The sequence below is a fragment of the Loxodonta africana genome, chromosome 9 (genome assembly GCF_030014295.1).
Source record: "Loxodonta africana isolate mLoxAfr1 chromosome 9, mLoxAfr1.hap2, whole genome shotgun sequence".
NCBI classification, from domain to species: domain Eukaryota; kingdom Metazoa; phylum Chordata; class Mammalia; order Proboscidea; family Elephantidae; genus Loxodonta; species Loxodonta africana.
In genome coordinates, this window is record NC_087350.1 from 62,418,118 (window position 1) to 62,435,489 (window position 17,372).

Below are 17,372 nucleotides of genomic sequence, written 5' to 3' on the forward strand. Positions count from 1 at the left end.
TACATTCCCCATGCAGCCCAGCACACAGGTAGAATTGAACATCAGGCCCCTCTGTACTTGTATGGCCTCAGCCACTGCAGCCACAGGGACATCCCTCCTCCCCCTCTGCCATGTGTGCTGACCTGCTCTCCTTCCTACCTGTTTTTATGGCCTTCTTCTCCCATAGACAAGCCTCCCTCCCATCTCTCTTCATAAACTCTGCAGAAATTCAAATGTTACTGATTTTATTTTGCGGAATGAGTCTGGTTTCTTGGTCTCATTCCAATAGGCCCGGGACCCTTTCATAACAAAATACCCCACCAACCAAATAACAGTTCTTATGGCCGGTAGAGGAATTCTGTAGTCAACTTTTTAAGATAGCTTTCTTTCTTCCCTCACTATGTATGTATGAGCATCTGGCAGAGTGAAAATAAGTAACATAGGTGGGACATTTACCGTGTGCCCAGCACTGTGCTGAGTGGTTTGTAGTCCACTCATTTATTTCTCACAACAACTCCCTAAAGATAATTATTGTCCACATTTTATAGGTAAGGAAATCAAAGCAGAGAGGTTTACCAGCTTGCCTAAGATTTCACAGCAAGTAAGGAGTCCCACTTTGAAGGCCTTATGCTTAGCCAGGATCCTATGGTCAGACACATAGGAAACTCAGTGCTGTGCTTCCTGCCAGTGGCCCTTCCAGCTCTCCACATCTAAGAATCATTCCAACACTCTTTATCACTTGCTCTGCACCTGCTCCCCCGCTGTTCCTTTTCATGTCTATGCAGCGTACTCTGCTATCAAGTGCGGGGGCAGAGGGCCATTAGGGCGACCGCGCACATGGGTTTGTGTGGGAGGTGGAGTGGTAGAGGAAGAAAGGTCCATGGTAGAGGATCTAGAAGCTGAGTTGAAGCCCCAGCTTCTCAGCCAAAGAGCTATGTCACCCTGGATGACTTCTTCCCCGCTGTCTGCCAGCTAAAAGAGTTTTTCACCCTTCCCGGGAATGTTGTGCAGCCTCCAATATCCCAGGGGTCCCTAGAGGCCCGTTGTTGTTAGCTGCCTTCAGGTTGGCCCCCAACTCATGGCAAACCCATGCACGAAGGGATTGGGCTGTTGTGACCCAGAGGGTTCTCACTGGCTGATTTTTGGAAGCAGGTCCCCAGGCCTTTCTTCTAGCCTGTCCTCCTAGTCTGGAAATTCCTCTGAAACCTGTTCAGCATCATAAAAACATGCAGCCTCCACTAACAGGCAGACGGTGGTTGTGCATGAGGCATATTGGCTGGGAATCAAACCCACATCTCCTTCACAAAAGGTGAGAATTCTTCCACTGACCCACTACTGCCCTCACCCTAGAGGCCCCGAGGAAGTTGAAACAGTAGATATGCCGTGTGTGGGTCCTGACAGCCCTGTCAGCGTGTTTCTCACCCTCCCTTGAATTCAGTCTCCAGTTGAAGGCATGGTCCCAAAGGCAGAGAACTGGACTGGAATTTGAAGCTCACCTGCATTCCAGTCGTGGGCCTCAGGGACTTGAAGCAATGTACTTTCTCTCTCAGTGTCTTTGGTTTCCCATTTCTAACATGAAGGAAAAGGCGGGGGCAAGCCAGATGACCTAGCCCTGGCATGGATTTTGCTATGAGTATAACATTCCATGAATCAAACCAATATCTTAGGATTCTCCAACCATTTTACCATTCCAGGATTTTGTAATTCTTATGTAACTTGGCAGGCTTTTTTCCTCTCTCTCATCCTCCTACTTAAAAAAAAAAAATATATATATATATAGCCATCAGAGGAGGCCAAGTGAGGTTGAGTTGCTAATCTTACCTGGTGAACCGATTCCCATAGAAACAATAGAAGCGGCCATTGAAGGTAAAGCAACTAAGCTACATAGACTGGATATTCACCAATCCCCAGCTCTCGTGATGTTTCATGGCTATGATTCCAGTGGTCAAAGTCCCCCCCAGGTACCATATTGGTGACAGGAGAGGAATGAGGAAGAGCAGCAGCCCCCCTCCTCCTTCCCTTAGAAAGACAGAAAACTAGCAGAGACCTCGCTTCTATCAGGTGGGCTGATTTGTATCTAGATTGCCCAGCTCTAGTAAGGGGGAGTGCTCCTACTCAGGGCGTAAATTGCTTTTCAGGTAGGTACAGGCCTACCTGTACTCTATTTACTTTGAACACACGTACATCGTTCAAAACCCACCCTTAAACTCACTGTCTTTCTCTTTCGTCAGAGCTGAGAGAACGCAGGATCTCTCTATAAGAAATAAACTAGAAAATGAGCCTCTAGGAATAAGATGAAATCGGGTTACGAGGAGGCATCCAGAGTGCGAAAGCCATCTTCACCTAAGCGCCCCACCCTTGCCACAGAGAGGAGAGGGGAGGAAAGGAGAAGAGAAGGGAGGAGAGGAAAAGAGAGAAAAGAAAAAGAAAGCAAAACATTTGGAGGGCTGAGATGTGTGTGAAATTTTATACTTGAATTTAGCACAGGCAGGTCACAAGTCTCTGAATTCAGAGACAATCTAAGAGGTCCCCACATTTCAAATGCTCTGGGGAAAGAAAAAGAAAGAAAGGAGGAAGGAAGGAAAGGAAGGTTGGCCTAATCCTCGAACTAGTTTAATTGTTTATTTCAGTCAACTCTCTGGACTCCACATGTGTTGGCTTAAATTCCTAATCCAAGCAGTGCAAACTCTGGACCAGGGAATACGAGCCAACCGTTATTTAGTATATTTTATGTGGTAGACACCAGGCTTCTTGTTACGCATTATCTCATTTAATTCTCCCAGCAACCCGTCAAAGTACATATTATTATTGAAAAGGGGGAAGGACAACTCAAAGAGGCTGAGTGACAAGTGCAAGGCCACACAGCTAGTAAGTGGCAGAGGTGTGATTTGAACCCGTCTGTCTGATTCCCAAGCCCAGCTTTCTAAATGTGCCACCATACTCCTGCATCGAGAATAGCTTAGGAGATATTTTCAAAAAGTTATTTAAAATGTTAGCAGAGTTTCCCATATGACACCAGACTCATCTTTCCTTTTAAATTACACACTTTAAAACTGCTTCTTAAATATCCCCCAATAATGGCAATTCAACCTGCATTTGGTATAAGTTAATTCCAACAGGTCAGTATTGAAACCCCTGCTGCCATCAAGTCAATTCCTACTCATAGCGACCCTATAGGGTTTCCAAGGCTGTAAATCTCTATGGAAGCAGACTGCCACATCTTTCTCCCACCAGTATTGAAAAGACACAAAACTCCAAAGGAACCTTCAGAGAATTGAAACAAATTCCAACTTGATCTCAATTTGTATTTACTAATCAACTTCTACGTGCTTCATACTGGAGTGGGTATTCCCTAAACGCTCTTTGTAAATCCAGGGTCACCAAGTTGTCCTTTGTTTGACAAAAGACCAATTCTGGAGTTCACGTCTCCATCACTAGTTGACCTAGTGGCATCAAGGAAATGGTCAAATTGAAACCATTTGAACAGACGCATGGGGGGTGGCCCTTGCCCAGGGGCACAAGTCCAAGGGCACCAGATGAGGTGTGGAATGACATGGTATCACTAGGGGGATACAGGTGGGTGCAGACCACACCAAGTGACACTGACACTGTCAGAGGGAGTGACACCACATGGTCCAGAGATACATCCAAGACCAAACTATGCAGGACTTGAGCTGCTCCAGAAAATCCGTGCCCGCTTCAACCATATTTTGGTGCTGCTCTCTGCTGCTGTGGCTTTCCTGTCTACCATGATGATTCACCAGCCCAGAGGCACTGCTCTCCCCACTGCCCACACCACCACCGCCGCCGCCACCGCCACCACAGCCACCACGCCACCACGACCCCGATCACCACCCAGGATGCAGGCTCTGCAGGAAGTTGCACTCAGCTGCAGGAATGCTGGACTTCTCTTTTTCATCACAGCTGCCAACGTCTATTCATCTTGAAATTTTGGGGGAGAAATGCAATTTAGAGACTACCCCTGGGTGCCGGTTATCCTCCGTACACCCCTGTGTTTGAATCGACCCTTAAAGTTAAGGGATACACTTTGATCTCAAATTCTACTGAGAATGGAGAGACTCTCCCCTAGATGTCACTGTTGTGTTAACTACATATTCTATCAGAAGGATGGAACTAAGAAGCCAGGAGAGGGGAGATCCAGTCATTAAGATAATCCTTTCCTTGAAAGGATAAAAATGTTTCAACAGATGGAAGGAGGATTATGAACACTTTCCTGAAAGCATCGGATGGCTGCAACCACTTAGGAAACTCCAGTCCATCAGATAATGCCATGAGCTTTGTTTTAATGAGCATTTCATCAACCAGATCGCTCTGCTTAGTTAGGAGCATTGCTAAACTGTGCCACTCTAACAAGGAAAAGGGAAGTAAGAGAGCAATGAGCTACAATTTTCCAAGTATCTCCTCTAAGCCAGGGACTGCACTGGCCACTTAACATCCATAATCTCATTGCATCTTCACAACATCCTTACATTTGGAATAAGTGTTACTATCCCCACTTCACAGATGCAGTAACTGAGGTCCCGTAAGAAGTAACAGACCCAAGGATAAAAGCCTCGACCATAACCCAGATGCTCTTTTCAAGGTGCACTGTGTCTGAATTGTCCTACCATCAAAGCTGCTGTAGAGCTGGAAGGTACTTGGCACTCAGACCACATAACATCTGGTCCGGATGATTGGAGTGATTGACTTTGCCCTTGCAGAGCTACCTTGCACATTGTTGTGTGTTTATGGAAGCCCAATTGCCCCTAACTTGTGATTTGGCAGAGTTCAGCACATGGGCGTGAAGTCATCTACTGGCATTTTTCCTGCAAGAGGGAGACCAGAAGGCTCATTAGGGCTTGTTTTCCTAGCACCTCCAGCTCTCTCATCAGTTTTCAGTTCCGGTGTCTATGGTAACTGGAAACCCACCTCTTGTATTTAACCCTCCTTGCTCCAAGGAAAGACTAAAAGACAGAGGACTGAGCACCGGTTCTGGACCCAGCTCTGCAACTGTGGTTCAGTCTCTGGGGTCAGTCTCCCTGCTTATAAAATTAGAGTCTTAGTTAACATGACTCTAAGGGCCCTTCAAGGTTTAACATTTTGATATCTCAAGGTGAGGTCCAGCCTTAAGTTTTCTGTAATGTTGACCTTCTAGAACATGATCCTTTCAACAAACCACCTTTAGCAACCTCTCTCTCCCTATCGCCTCTGTGCAATTGACCAGGAGGGGCATACTGATATGTCCTTTTCTCCAGGCTTCCAACAAAGCCCAAGAAAGGATTATGATCCTTCTAGAAAAGGCCAAAATTTGGGAAGACTACTTACAAATCTCACTCATCTAAAGGCTTTGGTCCTCAGTGGAATTCACAGGGTGCTTGAGTTGTATGAAAGATAGAATGCCCCAGTGAAGGATTAAGAAGTCCTGAGCTCTGGATCTGCTTCTGTCACTAACTCACTGGATGACCTTGACCTAGGACAAGTCTGCCATGGGGGTCACATTGAGAAGCACATGTGTTATGTGTTTGCCAAATTTGGACCAAGTAATCTCTCAGAGAACTTCAATTTCTATGAACCAAGCAAATCCTTATGGAATCAGACTGTTCATAAGTCAGCTAGTCCCCAGAGTGAAAGCATTCTATTCCACCACTTCAGTTGTCTGGAAATCTCAGTGTGTGAAGACACAGTCTCCTACCTGGGTAGAACAATGTGCCCACAAAATGTAGACAGTTGGAGCTGGGGCTAAAATTTCCCCTATAGCAGGTCTGGCAGTGGACAGCTGAGTTTACACATCCTGCTAGAAGAAGTCAGAGGACCCTTCTTGATCATCAAATCCACACTGTTCTTCATCCAGAAAGGGACACTGAAGCCCGGAGAGGGATAATTCTAGGATTCGAACTCCCAGGCCATCAACTCGGCCACTCTTTGCAAATGATTCTCCTTATCCCCCACCCAAGTATCATGTTCTTCAAACCGAGCCCTGCAAGTCCCCCAAGCACACTCAGCAGAAAAATGACTAAGGCAGGAGTACATTTTCCTCCCTATGCTCCCAGCATTCAAAATTCCAGGGGCATTACAGGATTCCAGCTCCACGTAGCACCGCCTATTTACAAGTCACTTCTTCCTGTCTCCATAACCATAAAAGAAAGTTGTATCAAGGTGATAAGGAGATTTAAGCCACACAGATGATGACCCATGAAATCAGGCCACCCCACCTTTGAACAGCACTCACCGGTCAGATCTTATTTGAGCGGCCAGCTCTGTTGACTTAGTTGTTCCATTTCCCCGTTGCCTCATCCAAGAAATGGGGATGAGAGAAGTGATAGCCATTAGGCAAGTTTATCTTCCTAAACTTCCACTTGGAGCATCTGTGCTCGGGCCCTATAGAGCAGACAGCATTGTCTTTCTGATGACAGTCGTGTCAAACCTTAAAGGATGACAAATGTGCCCTTCTCCAGGTTTTTTCCAAGCTAAACAGCCCTATCACCCTTCAACTGCTCCTCCAGTGTTCCGGTTCCCAGTCCCCTCTCTGAACCAACTCCAGCAACGTCACTCTTAAAAAGGGCTGCCGAGAAGGGTTTTTCCTTTAGCTTGAAGCCATCTGAAAAGATCTTTTAAGAAAAAAATTAAAATACGCTTGCCATTTGACTTCAGGAAAATGCAAATGCTTCAATGTAGGTTTTTTTTTTTTTTTCAGGGAGGGGAGTTGTTTTGTTTTTTTCCATCCTTGGGTTTCTCAGAATTACAAATGAAGTCACCCCACTAAATGTGCTAAGACCAAATGGGAAAAAACAAAAGAGCCTGCATGTATGAGAGGCAACAAGCCTGGACTTGTCTTGCTGTAGCCACCTGTTTACAGAAGCTCACTTGACTTAGATGTCACCAACAGTGGCATGGTGTGAGAAGCCTTTGGCCGACGAGCAGAGCCTGGTCTTGGCAGGCTGTGCTGGCCTCAGCCCAGGGTACCCATCTTATCTACCCATCTAACCTAACTTGCAAAGTCAATATGAGAATGAGGCCCTTTGTTATTCCAACCCCGAGAGGCAAGGCAAGCCATGTATCCCCCATGCCCCTCACTTGTGCCCTGAGTACTTACCTGGCATCCACAGACGGAAACAAGAGAAATGAACTAGATGACTCAATCAATGAACACTTACAGACCATCCAGGCCCTGGGCTGGGCAGTGGGGCCACGTAGATAGCAGTCTGTGCCCTGAGGGTCTAATGGAGGAGGCAAATAGAAAATAGGGCAGGGCCAGAGAAGGTTTCTCAGGGAAGATAACTGCCAGGCTATGTTTTAAATGATGAATAGCTTGATAGGTGAAATGGGGATTCCAGGCAGAGGGAATAGCAGAAGCTAAGGAGGAATGAAAAATCAGCACAGTGCTTGGGGTACTGCAAGCCCCCAAACTCTGGAAGCGTGGTCAAAAATCTGCTTGGGTATCAGTCAGACAGCCTGGGTCTGAATCTCCATGCCACCACTGACAAGCTGTGCAAACTGAACAAGTCACTTAATCTTTTAACACCTTGGCATCTTTACATTCAAAATAGAAATCATAATATTACTTGTTTCATGGGGAGGTTTTGAGAATTAAATGAAACAATGCATGCAATGTACTTAGCATCAAAAAAAAAAAAAAAAAAAACCAAACCCATTGCCGCTGAGTCGATCCCGATTCATAGCGACCCTATAGAACAGAGTAGAACTGCTTTGTACGGTTTCCAAGGAGAGCCTGGTAGATTCAAACTGCCGACCTTTTGGTTAGCAGCCATAGCTCTTAACCACTATACTACCGGGGTTTAGCACCAAACCCATTGCCATCAAGCCGATTCCGACTCATAGTGGCCCTATAAGAGAGAGTAGAACTGCCCCACAGGGTTTCCAAGGAGCACCTATGGATTCGAACTGCCAAACTTTTGGTTAGCAGCTGTAGCACTTAACCACTATGCCACCAGGGTTTCTGGGTTTAGCACAATACCTAGAAAATAAGTACTCAATAAGTATTAGCTATTATTGTTATTACTATCACAACTATTACTGTTAGTATCAGCATCAGCATCACTGGAACATAGTACAAGAGCAGAAGGGAGGTGACTTTAAGTAAAGAAGCTTACCCTGGAATATGTGGGTGGGCCTCACCCAATCAGATGAAGGCCTTAAGAGCAAAAATGAGTTTCCCAGGGAAGAAAAAAATCTGCATCTAGACTGCAGCATAAAATCCTGCCTGAGTTTCCAGCCTGCCAGCCAGCCCTACAAATTTCATATGTGTGTGTGTATATACATATGTATATGTGTGTGTATATATATATACAGGTAGTCCTTGACTTGCAAAAGGGTTCCATTCCAACAACTTCTTTGTAAATCAATTCTGATGTAAGTCAAATACCTCATTTTTTATTTTTAGTTTATTATTGCTTTTCATTATCAGTATCTTTATAAATCTGACCTTTGTTTGTCTTTGGGGTTGGCATGAGAATGATAACATCAGCAAATTACATTCTGCAACATTGTACGTAGTATATATTACTAACGATAAGTCACACGGGGCGGCGGGGGAAGCTGATGGTCTTAAGTGCAGTTCGTTGTAACTTGAATATGTCTTAAGTCAGGGACTACCCGTATAGACAGAGAGAGAAAGAGAGAGAGAGGAAGATTTATTTTAAAGAATTGGCTCATGTGATTATAGAAGCTGGCAAGCCTGAAATTTGTAGGACAGGCTGACAGGCTAGAAACTCAGGCATGATTTTATGCTGCAATCTAGAGGCAGAATTTCTCCTTACCTAAGAAACTTGTTTTTACTCTTAAGACCTTCAACTGATTGTATGAGGCCCATCTGCTTTTTCCAGGGTAGCCCTCTCTACTTAAATTCAAAATGACGGTAGTCGTTAACCACATCTACAAAATGCCTTCACACCAACACCTAGATTAAACCCACTGCCATCGAGTCAATTCCAATTTATAGCAACCTACATGAACACTAATGTTTTTTTACATTAGTGTTCATTTAATAACCGGGTACTCTAGCGAGCCCTAGTGGAGCACTGGTTCAGCACTCAGCTGCTAACCAAGAGGTCAGCAGTTCAAACCCACCAGTTACTCCGCAGGAGAAAGATGTGAGTCTGCTTCCTCAAAGATTTACAGCATCAGAAACCCTATGGGGCAGTTCTACTCCATACTATAGGGTTGCTGAGTCGTAATTGACTCCCCAGCAATAGGTTGTTTGGTTTACAGCCTAGCCAAGTTGACACATAGACTAACCATGACAGATAGGATCAAGAGAATGGCATCTGGCCCATCAGCCCTCATCACCAAGGGAAGCTTTGGACCACAGCCTCTCTACAGGTAGAGGGCAGGTAAGGATGAAAATGTCTGCCCCTGCTTCTGCTGGGGGTGCCTCTAGCAGTGATCTTGTTCAGACAGCTGAGAAAACTCTTCATTTAAATTTCAACCTTTCCAAGATCTCCCCTACCCCCACCCCACCTCCAACCCCAAACCTGGAGCTGTGAGGAAGGCCAGGAGGGACTTTCTCAGGCCCTGGCAGAGAAGGCAATGGGGAAGGTTCTGAGCCCGACAGCTACCGTTCAGGGGTCCAGTGAGCAAACACAGCAGGCGTGGCTGCTTCAGTTGAATGGCCTATGGCAGTCTGATCGCTGATGGATGGTAACAAATGGCCATTTCTGGTGACATCATTGAAAAGACGTCATTGTCAGTACATAAGCTCCCAGTTTCTTAGATTGGGGAACCAAAGCCCAAAGAGAAGAGACTTGCCTGAATCAGTTGAATTCCTGAGTCATTTCAGGAAATGGATCACTTGGGCCTTTGCACACAAAACAGTTGCTATAATAATAAAAATCTAAGTGACACTCGCCTGCAAATATATTAAAAGCATTTTTATTTCTTAAATGCCATAATGGCATAAACATTGTCTTTTCTTCTGCCAAGGACACTTCAGATAGCAGGCTTCCTGCTGAGATCTCTTTAATCCTCTTTCCTTTTGAAATTGAGCAAAAGGACATGTTCCTCTCCACTGTCTAGCAAAATGGCCGTAGTGGAGGAAACCTGGCCCCTGGAATCAGACAAGGGGATTAATCCTCGTATTCCCACCAAGTTGCTTTTTGACTTTAAACCCATCATTTGTCTAAGCATCAGAAATGACGATCACTCTGTTGTAGAAGGTTATTCTGAGAATTAGGCTACTGGTATATGCAGAAGTGCTCAGACACTAGGCTTTCAAGGAAGGACAGTGGTAATTACCATCAATATCACCATTCTGACTGCTACTGCCTGGCTGAGTGGCATGGAACAATTTGCTTATCCTCTCTAGTCCTCAGTTTCTTTCCATCTGTAAAATGGGCTTAGTTATGCCTCTCTCACGGAGTTGCTGTGAAGATTAAGTGAGGTGAAGTATGCCAAGTGACAAGAACGGAACCAGGTACACTATAGTAACTCCGGTCATATTCATTTTCTTCCCTGACTTTCTCTTCTCTCAAAACCCAAGTTTAATCAATCAGTTAAAAGAAACCCTAAGGAAGTTGATGGCAAAAATGAAAAATAAAGAGGTTTTCCCTTTGCTTCCAAAATGGAAACAGAATAATAATTCTCTCTATCAAAGGGTCAGCTCCCTGAGCAGCAAAAGACATTTAATGTGTGATCTCTTTATTTTTAGGAAATTGTTCGGAGAACATTTTATGTATCCTGAAAAGGGCTCCATTCAAGAAGTCATGGGCCTACCTCCAAGGTCAGTAACTAAATATAGGGCTCCCTGACCATAGGAACACCACTTCCTGCAGCCTTTCTAAAACTCCTAAGCCAGGAGTCACAAGAAGAGGCCCATAGTCAAATGTGACCTGTGGATGTGTTTTGTTTCTCTTGCATAATACACACATACATATATACATATACATGTATATATGTGTGTATATATTTATACACACACACACACACACACACAGTCTAAATGTAAATACCTTAAGGTTAAAAGGGAGAGTGTCTCTCTCCAAAGCTACAAGGCTCCACCTTCCTCAGCCCCATTCATTCATTCCTGTTGCCCACCTTGCCCCTGCTGGCATTTTTATCCCATCTGGCTCCCACCACCACCCCTCTCTATTCAGCCCCCTACCAGTTAGAGTCAAGTGCACAGTACTTTTCCAAATGCAAAGGAAGCAGGCTTTTAATCTCCGCCTCCATGGAGTTATCCACAAGGGAGCCACAAAATTGCTTTTACACCAGATTGACAACTTAATGAACATGGTGGCACAGTACCTATTTGCATATTGCAGCATGCTTCAGGTAAGAGGCCCCTTAAAAACAGAACAATAAGTGGTACTTACACTGTGAAAGAATGAGGTATGGAGGAGATGGCCAAGATTCTCTGAACAGAACAGCCATTCTGTGCATTTGAAAAATTCAATTTTGCAGTTAGATTACTTCTTACCCTTTTCAATTAAATTGTATCAGAGTTTAAAGGGAAAGCATGGAGCCAATCAAAACTAACATACCATCATCTCAGTTCTGAAAGGATCCTTACTAGTGAGTGCTGATGTTCACTCCTTATGACTCAGAGAGACTTAGTTTCTGGCATGAACATGGCTTAGAGGATTTGCTGATTCTCTGCTTTTCTGTAAATCCCAGATGGCCAAAGCCCTTAATGTACATATGAAGAACCTACACAATTTTGCTTGGCTGCCCTTTCAAAGAAAGGAAGACATTAAAAAATTCAGAAAATGTCCTCAAAAAATTAAAAATAGAACTACCATAACTCGTTGCCATTGAGTCAATTCTGACTCATAGAGACCCTACACACAGGGTAGAACTGCCCAATAGAGTTTCCAAGGAGTCGAACTGCTGATCTTTTATTTAGCAGAAGAACTCTTAACCACTATGCCACCAGGGCTCCAGAACTACCTTAAAAAAAAAAAAAATTTTTTTTTTTTTTATGACCCAGCAATTCCACTCCTAGGTATATACCCAACAGACTTGAAAGCAGATACTTAAGGAGGCTCTTACACCAAATGTTCGCTACAACACTATTCACAAGAGCCAAAAAGTGAAAACAACCTAACTGTCCATCAACAGAAGACTGGATAAACAAAATGTGGTTCATACATATAGTGGAATACTATTCAGCCAGTAGGAGAAATGAAGTATTGATGGAGCTGGAAGACATTATGCTAAGTGAAATAAGCTAATCACAAAAGGACAAATATTGTATGATCTCTCTTATATAAAAATACAAGAAAAGGCAAGTGTATAGAGACCATAGTTTATTAGTGGTTACCAAAGGAAGGGCGGAAGGGAAAAGCTGGATTAACAGTGATGGAAAAATTGCATTGATTAAGGATAAGTTTTCATAGCTGATTTTTGTAATTGCTGTCCATAAGTTGTACACCTATAAAAAGTTCAACGGGCAAAAGTTGTGTGATATTTACAACAATGACAGAAAAAAACAGCTGCTGAGGCTGCTTATGTACAACCAAGCACCTCATGGAATTTGTTTCCTTGATTTGGAGGTTCAGGGTCATGGTTTCATGGGACATCCCAGTTAATTGACCTAATAATGTGTTTAGTGCTTCTGTTCTACCTCCTGGTTCGATGTATAGCGCCTGGGGCCTTAAAAGCTTGCAAGTGGCCTTTCAAGGTACACTGATTGATCTCTGTTCACCTAGAGCAACAGAGGAAGAAGGAGAGTCAGGAATAGGAGGAGGAGGATGTGGAATGTGTGGCTAATTGCCTCCATAACAAATGCCTCCTTTGCCTTGAGACCAGAAGAACTGAGTGGTGCCTGGATACTATTAATGAACATTTTGATCCAAGATTCCATAAAAGAATCCTGATCAAAAGCGGAAAAATGCAGAACAAAATTCCAAATTTTCATGGACTTTGTGGAGCCATGGAGGGTTGATGAACTCCTGAAACTACTGCCCTGAGATAATCTTTAAACCTTAAACCAGAAATATTCCCTGAAGTCATCTTAAAACCAAACAATAGTTTAGCTGAACAAGTAAAAAAGGTCTGCCTTGAGCATTTTAAGAACTATCTATATGGGATCAAATTGACAACAGCAACTTGGAAGATTAAATAGGAACCTTAGGGGGCACTGAGTTTATGTTAACAAGGGAGGAACAACTCAGAAAAGGTAGGTAAGAATGGTTGCACAACTCAAAGAATGTAATCAATGTCACTGTACATGTAGAAACTGTTGAATTGGTGTATGTTTTGCTGTGTATGTTCTCAATAACAACAAAAGTAAATAAATAGAATTTAGAAAAAAAAATCCTGGAAAAATCTACATGAATAGGAAACAGATTAAATAAATTATGGTACATACAAAAAAAAAATTAGACAATGAGTTTGAAAGTCAACAGACTGAGATTCTCCTGGACCTCTTGATACCTCATTTGGTTATTAATTGAAAAGTATGGAATGTTCTATCTCTAGTGCTCTAAAACCAAATCTTAGTTCTCCGCCAAATGCTCATTGATTCATCGGATCAATGAACATGATAGTCCAGACCTTGTAGGGAATGCAGCCCAGGAGCTTATACTCTGAAAAGGAAAGAATAATAATAAAACAAGTATTAAGTGGAAAAGGCTTTTTTTTTTTTTTTTTTTTTTTTGGATGTTCTGACAGTTCAGCTTTGAGCATTAGAGGAAGGGGTCTTTTGTACGTAGACCTTGAATAATAAGTAGAACCCGGAGACAGTAACATGGAAAATACTCCAGGTGGTTAGAACGGCAGGCAACGCTGTAGAAAACATGGTTCTTAAACGAGAAATTCTGAATAAAGACTTTAAAATTTTCCACCCTATGCTTGAAACTTGCTCAATAATTCTGTTTTTTGTACTTCTTTTCCCAGTGTCAAAACATATAAAGCAAACCAAGTTGTCTTGGAATGCAGATGGCATTGTTGACGGAGTCAAGTATAAAGACGGGAATCTGGTGATCCAGTTCCCAGGTTTGTACTTCATCATTTGCCAACTGCAATTTCACGTGCCTCAATGCCCAGAAAATTCTATCGACCTGAAGTTGGAGCTTCTCGTCAATGAGGTGGTCAAAAAGCAGGCATTGGTGACAGTGTGTGAGTCTGGAGTGAAAACCAAAAATATATACCAGAATCTCTCACAATTCTTGCTGGAGCACCTTCAGGTCAACACCACCGTATCAGTCAGGGTGGATAAATTCGAGTTTGTGGATACAGATACCTTCCCTCTTGAAAATGTGTTGTCCATCTTCTTGTACAGTAGTTCAGACTGAACAGCTTTTCCTGGCCTTCAGGAAGAGAGAAACTCTCCACCTTACAGTACTTCATCCACCCAAACACTTGGACAAAAAAGAAAACTTTAGACCAAGACTGAAGCCACAAAGAGTATTAAATAGAATTCTTCTCCTTCTTTCTCTTGGGAAGATACAGCTCCAGGGTTAAAATGAGTTTTAAGTGAAGTATCTTTCAGAGAAAAGGCAGGGAAGTAATATGGTATGGGGGACAGAGCCCCACCTGGGAATCTGAAGGGATGGGTATATACCCAGCCCTACCACTAACTCACTGTATGATCTTGGGCCATTCCTTCACCTCCCTGGAACTCAAAACCCACGTCTGAAAAATGAGGGGGCTAGATTTGATCTTCTCCAAGGTCTCTTCCATCTCAGAAGACCAGACTTTCTTATTACAGGCCTATGAGCTGAGATTCCACACAGTGTTATGGAAGCCCCCAACCAAAGAAAGGCCCCCACACCCATACAAAGCTGATGGTACTAGTGGCATCGGGCTGCACTGTGCTTCAACAGACTCAGAGTATGGGAACAAGGTGCAGGGTGCCTTGCAGAAATATAAGAAATACAGAAATGTAGGAACCACAGGATCCAAAAATATGTAACAGAAAGAACTGCCGAACTGACCATCTGAAAATCCAGAATCTAAAAGATCATCGGGGTATTTGGAAAACCATCCAACCAGGCCTGACTCCATTCCAGTTAAGACTGACAATAAGTGGACAGCAGACGGTACTGCTGTCCTGTCAGAAAAGGGCTGGAAATGATGAGAACTTCTGAGCAATGGCAACCTCCTCTACTGATTTGAGTCGCTGTGAGATTTCTCTAGCTGCGTCAGCCTTTGCAGCTGTCCGTCATCTTTGGAGAAGCACCTTATCTGTCTGGGGAAAAAAAAAAAAAAAAGACTTTGACAAACCATTTGAGTTGGTGTGAAAGTCCCTGAGGTTATGCTTCAGTAAGAAAAGACAAAAACAGACCCCCTAACTTCCATGCAAAAGAATAGAGTGAAACTTGCATTTTTTCTCAAGAAGGAGAGAAGAGAGAAAGAAAGGGAATAGAAATCCAGGAAAGTTTGTCCAAGAAAGGCTAGAAAAGATTTAAAAGAAAGAAAGAAAAACCTAGCCATGGTGGTACAGATAAGATGGACTTGGGAGAATAAAAATGTTGAAGAGAAATGTGTAAGTTATTTGCTGAGCGGTGTACAGTGTTCACCTTCTCCTTGGTCTCCTCCATGAAATATTCCGTAAAATCTACATTGTTTTCAATGCTTTCCGTGAGTAGATGCTCTGACAGGAGCGAGCATTTGGAGAGGTGTTGAATTAGCAAGCCAAGTGGTACGTGGTGTTAAAAAAGAAAAAAAAAAAAAGGCTGGTTTTGGGGACTCAACAATTAGAGAAGGAGGGGACATCTGGCTAGAGTCATACTCCGTGTAGGAAAATGGAAACTTGCTTAAACCAACTCATGCATTCTTGAAAAGGTGCACAAAATGTAAGTTTATATAATCAAAAGCAAATTTTCTACCATCTCACAATTTAATTCCAGAAAGATTACATTTTTCCTTCTCACCAAGCTTCCTCTGAGCAGAGGTACCTGACTTTTGCACTGTTAAAAAGAAAAACAAAACATTGTCATCCAGTCAGTTCTGACTCATAAAAACCCATCGCCCTCGAGTCCGACTCATAGCGAGTCTCTCTAGGACAGAGTAGAACTGCCCCATAGGGTTTCCAAGGAGTGCCTGGTGGATTCGAACTGCCGGCCTTTTGGTTAGCAGCTATAGCTCTTAACCACTACACCACCAGGGTTTTCTTCTGACTCATAGCTCATAGCAACCCTATAAGGCAGGGTAGAACTGCTCCATAGGGTTTCCAAGGAGTGGCTGGTGGATTCAAACTGCCAACCTTTTGGTTAGCAGGCGTAGCTCTCAACTGCTGCGCCACCAGGGCTCCAGTCCCTAATCTCAGTCTCTGTCAAGAAATGCTCCAAAAGCCAACAGTTGAAGACACAAGGGACACAGTAGTTAAAATCAACCTGTAGCGAGACAAAAAAGTAAAAGAGAACAATCATTAATAACTCAAACAATAAGTACCTATGGAGTAGACAATCAAGAAATTTAAAACAAAATTCTGTCATGCCTGTAGGTTAACCAGCCCCTGGAATTGTTCTGAGTAATTGACACCATCTCTGCAAGTAAAATAAATCATTTTCTAACTAGGAACCTGGGCTACCTGAAACATATGCCTCTTTGATAAAAGCTCAAATTGAACTCGCAGACTCTTTGCCCCTCACACACAGAATACATGCAGAACTTGTAGAGGAAGGAGATGTGTGAGTTAATGAAAAATAACAAATCAATGTAGTCTAAGTGTATCCTTGCCTTTGGAAAATTAACATAGCTTTCTTTCTCCATATTCAGTAACTTTTTCTGCACTTAATCTCCCCATCACCCACACCTGCTGGTGCCTCCTGTAACTCTTCTATCCAATTCTTTCTCTGAACCCCTAATCACACAAAGGTGGTTCATAAAATGGCCCAGTAACCCCTGAGGGTTTCATATAAACAGCAATAAGCGGAGGAAGTGCTGAGGGAAGTTGGGCAGAATTTACCCAACGAGGGAACCTTCCAGAATTGCTGGAACACCACTGATTACTCTGGCACTTAGGAGCCCTGGCTGCACAGACATTAAGTGCTTGGCTGCTAACTGAAAGGTTAGTGGTTCGAGCCCATCAGCAGCTCCATGGGAGAAAGATGTAGCAGTCTGCTGTCATAAAGATTTACAGCCTTGGAAACACTATGGGGCAGTTCTACTCTCTCCTATAGGGTCACTATGAGTTGGAATCAACTCAATGGCAATGAGTTTATTCTGGCACTGGGGAACAAAACCCTCAAGTTAAAAGAATCGAGAAGTCAGCCAGTGTCTTCTCTGGAAAGATCCTGAGAGAGTACTTATGCCAATGTTTGAATGGAAGCCCGATAGGGGGCAGAGACTTGTCCGAGTCCTCACTTGTGATTAGTAACCCTGCTTCCTGAGTCCTCCCCATTATTTCCCACCGTGCGCTATTGCTCTCCTCCTGTGGCCTTCCTGTAATTCCATAGGCCAGCCATACAATGAAGCAGTCCCCAGCATTCAAG

At 43.5% G+C, this 17,372-nt stretch overlaps 1 protein-coding gene across 1 annotated transcript in view; it reads left to right on the forward strand.

Annotated features, from left to right (window-relative positions):
• Positions 1 to 15,624, forward strand: part of TNFSF8 (TNF superfamily member 8) — a 30,531-nt gene extending 14,907 nt beyond the window's left edge. Inside the window, exons 3-4 of the mRNA XM_003407783.4 lie at positions 10,643 to 10,714; positions 13,831 to 15,624. Coding sequence (XP_003407831.1) covers positions 10,643 to 10,714; positions 13,831 to 14,228 — 470 coding nt within the window. The 3' untranslated portion in view covers positions 14,229 to 15,624. The remainder of the gene's footprint in view (positions 1 to 10,642; positions 10,715 to 13,830) is intronic.
• The last annotated feature ends 1,748 nt before the right edge of the window (positions 15,625 to 17,372 follow it).